Below are 7,782 nucleotides of genomic sequence, written 5' to 3' on the forward strand. Positions count from 1 at the left end.
ATCTCTGGCGGAAGGAGCAAGTGATATCCCTTTTAAATTTACACTTGTGAAGAACATCACCAGTAGGGAGACCCCCCAGAGTAAAGTTTCCAGATAAACAGCTGTGTAACAATATCTATCCTTAGTTTCCGCAGTTTTTTAACTATAAGGGGATTGAAAGAAGAGGAGAAAGAGAGATTATCTTGCTTTGATAGAAAGACATAAACTAATCTGATATAAATGTTCCCATTCTTTGCATATGGCCAAATAATTTGGTCAGAAAGGTTCGAAGGTCTTATATGAATTATGTTAATGGATTGTATAATCTGAAAGGAAAACAAATCTCCCAATCTATTTTGATTCTAAATAGGAAGAGCAGGGGAAAAAAGGGAGTTGACCTTAAGGTGAAGAAGATCAGGCCTAGGATCTAGAAGGTCCTTTAGGATTAGAGGCTTTCCCATGAAAAGAAGCCAAGGATCATTGAAGATAGAGATGGAAGAGTGAAGATAGAGATGGAAGAGCCGGCTCCAATAATCCATAGAAAGCCTCATTTGATTTCCTTAATTGTTCTGATGATGCCTCTAAAGAAATAAGAAGTATCCCTAGGCAAGATTTCCATCTCAATCATCTTTTGCCAATTTGGATAAGTTTTCTTGAAAAGTAGAACCCATTTAGAAATCTTATCCTTCAGTATTCTCCAGTAGTGTTTACTGATAAGAGCTTGATTCATTTCCCTTGATTTCCTAAAGCCCATACCACCATTTGACTTACTTCTACAAAGAATGTCCCAGCTGATGGTATGATAAGAGTGAGAGGTATCTTAGCCATTCCACCAGAAATTTCTATTCAGTTGATCCAATTTATCAGTAATCTTATATGGGAGAAGATAAGTGCTTATTGCATATATAGGAATAGCTTGGGCTACAAATTTGATGAGAGTAGTTCTACCAGAAAGAGAAGAACTTTAGCTTTCCAACCAGAAATCTTTCTTTGAAACATTTTGTACCAAGTACTCAAAATCTTAACTTTTCTTCATGTTTAAGAGTATTAGAACTCCCAAGTAGATTTCTTTATTATCAAACTTTCTCATCTTCTATTTTTTCATAATGCTCTTTTGAGTACTTATAGACACATTCCCACTGAAATAGGCCCTGGATTTGTCAAAATTTACTGCTTGACCAGAGGCTTTACAGTAAGTGTTAAAGAGATTCATCATATTGTCTGATTGCTGAGATCTGCCTTACAAAAAATAATAGAATCATTTGCATAGAAAAGATGGCTAATACCAGGAGCCTTTGTTCTTATTTTGATCCCATAAATCATATTAGAACCTTCAGCTTTAGCAATGAGTCTTGATAAGTCCTCTGCCACAATGATGAACAAGTAAGAGGACAGAGGGTCCCCTATCTTACTCCTCTCTCTAGGTAAACCTTTTCTAGAGGAGAGCCATTTAGTAGTATACTAGTTTTTATTTCATGCAGAGGTTTATAAGGTGTGCAACACTACGTGCAATTTTACTAGTAAGAGCATTCTCAATGCAAGCCACTCTTATTCACATCCACGTCAGTTCTATTTCCTCTCTTTTCCACCATTTTAGTGAAAAGCAAAGTGAGGTTGCCCAATACAAAGGTGACTATTATTCTCGGACGGGATGTTTGATTCCGTTTGAATGTAAAAATTGAAAAAACGCACCAGACGGAATGAACATCCGTCTGAAATTAAAAAACAAAACCGAAAAAAAGTCGAAAAAATGTTCCATCCCAAAAAAAAAACCAAAAAAATTTAAAAAAACACGCCAGACAGAATAAAACATTCCGTCCCAAAAAAAACCGAAAAAATTTAAAAAAATACATGAGACGGAATAAAACATCTCGTCGTCGAAAAAAAAAAAAAAAAAAACACGCCTAACTCAGCTACTATCTCGGTTGAAGGTTTTACTTTCGTTTTGATTTGGAAAAATAGTCACTTTGATATTCATCTTTGCATTGGGCAAAAGTTTTTGACTATTTAGAGGTGAATATTGTCACATCCCATTGATGTTCAGCAGGAATGCTCGGGAAGACTAATAATAATCGAAACTCAACTGGTGAAGGGCTTCGTGTGTTGACTATTGGGACAGACCCATTAACAGTGGAAAAGACCAAAAGGGAAAAACAAACGAAAAAAAAACAGAGAGGAATTGGGACAGCCGTTAGTGTTGCGAGTCAGGGGCGAAGCAAAGCAAAGGGGCACTGTCACTCTCTCTACTCTCCTGGGAAATTAGATGGTTTTGGTTTTCTAAATTTAATAAATAAAACACACAAGATTATTATGGTTTAAATATCAACCATCGAGATAGTAATAAAGTAAGCCAAAAAATGTCATCGGAAGAAGAGACAAGAAGCGGTGGTCATGCGAGGCGGACTTGAGCCCGGTGGTCAAACAAGCGGAGATGCGTAGACAGGACGGGAACTTTTGTTTCAAGAAGGATTGTTTTGGAGCCGCCATTGATGCCTACTCCGAGGTTGGTTCGCTTCTCGTTTTACTTACTTCATAATAAAAGTATAGTAATAATATTCTAGAAATTGGGCTCTAAGCACTTTTTTTAGTGTGCTTTTTGTCTAGAGAAAGACCAATATTATCTTTTGATTCTACTCCAATTTTAGCAACACTTCACTTTTTGGGTGTATTAACTGTTTTTAAAATTTCTTATTTCTCCTTTTTATCATTTCATTTATAACTGCCAATTTCTTTCACAAATAAATAATACTAAAATTTAATGTGCCCAGGCTGTAGGTGTGTGTGTCAATCGAGGCCACTCATTAGGCAAATCAGGCAAGGGTGCGTGTGTATTGCTCCAAGATGTACTGCAATCAAATAATATAATTGTCTTATAAAAAAAATCATTTGTCCTTTCACAATTTCACAATTTGAATTATATCAAACAAAACTTAAACATGTTATTCAAAATTATCAGAGATGCATTTTAAATTGTTAAAGCTGTATTGAAATTAGTTGTAATCAGCATACATTTTTTCCGTTTTTAAAGTTGATGTTTTCCACATTGTTTTGGTCTCTCCAGAAATTCATCTCACTTTTAATTGGAATTTTGTAGATTTCGAATGAATTTTAGTTATTTTGATTAACCCACTACTCTTTTGGTAACTGATTTAGTTCGTAGTTTTTTTTTTTGTTGGTAGTTGGCTTCTAGGTGACTTCTTTAGTTGGGGACTAATAAAAGAGGTCAAAATTGTAAATTTGAGACAGATGTCAAATTTCAGTTTTTATGGAGGAAAAACAAAAAAAAAGTTTGTTATTTCCTCTAAACTTAAGAAATTTACATATGTGTACCTATACCCAATTTTCTGTAATAATAATATAAATTTCTTCTTCTTCTTCTTCTTCTTCTTCTTTTTCTTTTACGCTTTGCCCCAACGTAAGAAAACGAAATTTCATGTGAAACTCGCACAAAGGATAAACATGCTATTTATTGGGATGTGTGTGTCATAGTATAAAATATCTCGATATATCGCGATATTTTGGGATATCTATCCAGATTTCAGAAAAAGATATATAAAGATCACGATATGTTTAGAGATATATACGACTGCAAATATCGGCAATATTTCGACGATATTTGCGATATTTTACGATATTTTGTGCTATTTGGATATATTTGGTGATATTTTGTGTATATAATAATTTTATTTAATATTTATCATTATATTTCAAATAAATATAAATAATGTATTATGATATATCAAGAAATATCCACAATATCTACGATATTTGTCAATATTTTGGATATATTCACGATATTTGCATGTGAAACAATATCAAATATCCCTAAAGAGGGGGATATATCCACGATACATATCCATAAATTGAATATCGATAAATACCCATATCCTGATATTTTGTACTATGGTGTGTGTTAAACTTGAGTTAGATAATAATGGAAGAAGTTGGGACCGAACGACGGCTGGATACCACTTAGATAGCCAACATCTAAATGACCCGTTATTATCTTTACTACCGAAGAATATGGTTTGGACTTTGGAATTTCGAATAGGTTGAAACTTTGACTCGTGGCAAGGCGCGTGCCTGTCCTTCGACTTATAAGTTGTAAGTTTGAGAGAGAGAGCGAAAATCAAAGAGTGAGGCCTGACACTCTTCCGGCCAGCATGGTGGGGTTTTTGTTATCCCTTCATATAATTCGCATGAATCAAATTGACTTGACAAGTTTGTTTGATTGATTGATTGGATGGCAGGATGCAAGTGCCGTAATTCAGGACCATCCCAAACAACTGAAGCTGTATTCCTACTGGCGGAGCTCCTGCTCCTGGCGCGTTTGTATTGCCCTCAACTTGAAAGGTCCCATTCATTTCATAGGTTATATTAGTTTCCACACGGTATTAGTATTTTTATTTTGTCGTCCATCAGTGGTCCATGATCTGATACTATGCATCTCATGTATGTGTGTGACAAGGGTTGGAGCACGAGTACAAGGCCGTCAATTTGTTAAAAGGAGAGCAATTTAGTGAAGGTTGTGTTCAACTCCATATATCTCTTATTTCTTTCTTTTTTCCACCAAAGTCTTGTAAGATCAATAATTATTATTGGGCTCCTACTGAGCGTAAAACCTTGTTGGTGATGGAATCATAGAGTTTATTAAGCTGAATCCAATGGGTTATGTGCCGGCTCTGGTTGATGGCGACATAGTTATTGCCGACTCTTTCCCCATCATACTTGTCAGTCCATACTCTCTCTCTCTCTCTCTCTCTTCTCTTATTTCAGTTTTATCTCATTACTTTACTTAATATTGCTCCTCTCTTTCTATTGTAATACTTAAAATGCCATGCACCCTCGTGGTTTATGTATCGTTTACGCTCTACAGTACTTGGAAGACAAGTATCCTCAGCATCCACTACTGCCTCAGGATCTTCAGAAAAAAGCCGTAAATCTCCAGGTCAAACTCACTCCAATTATGCTTTTTGTTTCTACCCTACCCCTTGACATCAATGATTTATTGTTAGTGTTTGTCAGTCATGTTGTTATAATGGCATTATTCAGCACACAAGCTATATGATCACTCCCAAGTTCAAGACCAAACCTTGCATCAAATGGACAGGGACCAAGCATTCTTCTTACGTCTGGATGCAATCGCCTGGTCCCTGCAGAAAGGAAAAAGAGTTTCATGTACTTCCTTTCAGGTAGGGAGGATTAGGGAAACCCTATTGATTGCAGCTTTCTCCAGACCTCCGGGAAAAGCATATACTTTGAGAACGGTGAACCTCAAATAATTCGTTCTGGTGTATGAAGAACATATTGATTGATGGAAATCCTTGAAATGCTATCGCTGATGGCTATATATATGCGGCTGTTACTTTCTTATACTGTTTTTTAATTTTTCAGTATATTGACTTGGAAGACATCCTATACCCTTTTTCATTTGAAATACTAATAAAGTTTATGGTCGTATCTAATTTTAGGCTGCAAACATTGTTTCCTCTAGCATGCAACCACTTCGGAATCTTGCTGTTCTTGTAAGTACTCAATTTCGATTGGGATTAGTCCTTAAAATTTCTTTTATCGGCCTGATGTTCACCCTTTGCTGCATCTCTTCTTTCAGAAATACATTGAGGAAAAAGTGAGCTTTGATGAGAAACTTGTTTGGGTTCAGTATCATATTGGGAAAGGCTTCACAGGTATGCCTCTACAACCCTTAATCAACTACTTTTATGATGGATCAATCATATTTGGTGGTTGAAGACATTGGCTAAGAGTATAACATAGTTGCATGCATCAAAATAATATTAGAGCAAAAACCACTTCGACCTAGTTATGAGTCCAATGGCTCCCAATTCCGTTTACAGTGGAGACAAACCAGGCGGTTTCTACTTTCTATCCTTATTTTCCTCTCAATATATACCAAGTAATATTGAGGAATAGAGAGTACATTGTACGCCAGATGAAGTGGGTCAGAATGGAGGATAAGAGATTATGTGGGGCGGTTTTGCCTTTTTGAACATTACTTTTTCATTGTATATTGTATGCCCGACTAAGTGGTGTAGTATGTTTTGTTTGTTTTTTTTCATTATCCGCAAGATGAAGTGGCGTAGGATGTTTGTGGATTTCATAGTGCACCAAACGAACTGGCATAGCATGTGTGCAAAATAAGTCCGAACATCACTCCAAGTGACCCCCCTCCTCCTCTAAAGAGGGATGTAAGTCCAAGTGACACCCAAGTTTTAAAAATCCAGATTTGTAAATCCTCATTGGAAGTGTCAAATTTGTAGACATTAGTCATTAGTGTGTAGTGAGAGTTGTTAAATCCTAATGGCACCTATGTGGTGTGGGAGATGAAATCCTCCTCCTCCCCCCACAAAAAAAAAATAAATAAAAAAAAAAATTGGAGATGCTCTTATACTAAATTTCTGTAATTATTTTTATGAACATTTTTCGTATTTGGTCATGTTTCAGCAATTGAGAAGCTATTAGAAGGCTATTCTGGAAAATACGCTACTGGAAATGAAGTATATCTGGTTTGTCCCCCCCCCCCCGTCTCCCTCTCTTTTATGTTTTTGTTTTATTATGTAGATGAAAGTATGAAACACATAATACTATACGAATGGTTAAATGTGAGGAAGAGAAAGGGGAAAATGGAATAGTATGTTAAGGACTCCTTTTACAGCATGGTTTTTTGTCCTCTTTACCTTTAGAATACTTGTTTCTAAAATTGGACTGCAAAGCTATGATTAATTCTGATAAGTTTGCAAAGTCTATTGCTTATTCTGATAATAGAAATTTGGTAATTGCAGGCAGATTTGTTTCTTACCCCTCAAATTCATGCTGCCGTAACACGCTTTGGACTTGATATGGTCATTATCCTTAAATTTGCTTCATTTCAAAATTATGTGATTTGGTTTATGATTTATTTTTGTATGTGCTTATGGCTTCAGTGTTTAGTATTAACTATTTAATAGGGGCGTTTGTGACTTGCATCAATTTTACCCCGAAATTTGTGTTTTATTTTGTAAAACTGGAGTTTATCACCATTTATTAATTGTTATTGCTGTTTTATCGTGGACATTATTCGGCCAATCAAATCAATCACTTTGTGTGTTTAAGTACATATCACGTGTTTTGCTATTTTGTGTAAATGTTCTCTTCGGTCCTCTTACTTCAATCCGGAGCCTCTTCTTCCAAAGGATATGGATTTTATCAGCCCCTTTGTTTCACCCAGACAAGTGACTCTTATGCATTCTCTAAATATCAAACCTATGCATTATGCCTTGTCAACTTGATTATTCTAATTGTAATATACGGATATGCATTTCGGGTGAGTCCAAGGTCTCACAAGTCTTTCTTCTTTCCTGTGCAGTCTCAGCTGCTGTGCCTGAAAGACAGCCAGATTACGTGAAAACCTAAGTTTCGTTTTATTACAAATGGTGGTTTGATGTTGCTGGAGAACTTTCACGAACTGTTCACTTTCGTAATCTAGCCCCCATGAAAATTCTTCACTACCAAATGAGAATGTAAGAAAAGTTTCAATGTGATATCAAACACACGCTTTATATATAGGGGATGGTTATATGAACTCCACTAAAACGAACTCCAAATGAACTCCACCACTTAACTCAATGAACTAGAAGCTGATTTTTGGTGGAGATGTTTTCCACACAATAGAGATCATCCTCACAAAAAATCAGCTCATTTGAAGATGTACAACCTCATCAAAAATCATTTAGAAAGTTATGAAATTATCCAACGGTCCAGATTTTTTTAATTTCGATACAATTTTTGACAAGGTTAGACATATTC

General features: G+C 35.7%; 1 protein-coding gene across 2 annotated transcripts; it reads left to right on the top strand.

Moving 5' to 3' along the window:
- The first annotated feature begins 4,005 nt into the window (after positions 1-4,005).
- On the top strand, positions 4,006-7,558 carry LOC147503332 (glutathione S-transferase zeta class-like). 2 transcript variants are annotated; one of them, XM_086608050.1, is made up of 10 exons: positions 4,006-4,145; positions 4,230-4,332; positions 4,448-4,504; positions 4,624-4,709; positions 4,856-4,927; positions 5,451-5,504; positions 5,591-5,666; positions 6,442-6,503; positions 6,780-6,839; positions 7,343-7,558. In XM_086608050.1, the coding sequence occupies exons 1-10, from the start codon at positions 4,143-4,145 to the stop codon at positions 7,379-7,381; spliced, it is 612 nt and encodes a 203-aa protein (XP_086464176.1). In that variant the 5' UTR covers positions 4,006-4,142; the 3' UTR covers positions 7,382-7,558. The 2 variants fall into 2 exon arrangements, with proteins under 2 accessions (XP_086464176.1, XP_086464174.1); XM_086608048.1 differs by lacking the exon at positions 7,343-7,558 and having other exon boundaries at positions 6,780-7,093.
- Positions 7,559-7,782: the final 224 nt, after the last annotated feature.

The sequence above is a fragment of the Coptis chinensis genome, chromosome 4, assembly GCF_015680905.1.
Source record: "Coptis chinensis isolate HL-2020 chromosome 4, ASM1568090v1, whole genome shotgun sequence".
Classification (NCBI taxonomy): Eukaryota; Viridiplantae; Streptophyta; class Magnoliopsida; order Ranunculales; family Ranunculaceae; genus Coptis; species Coptis chinensis.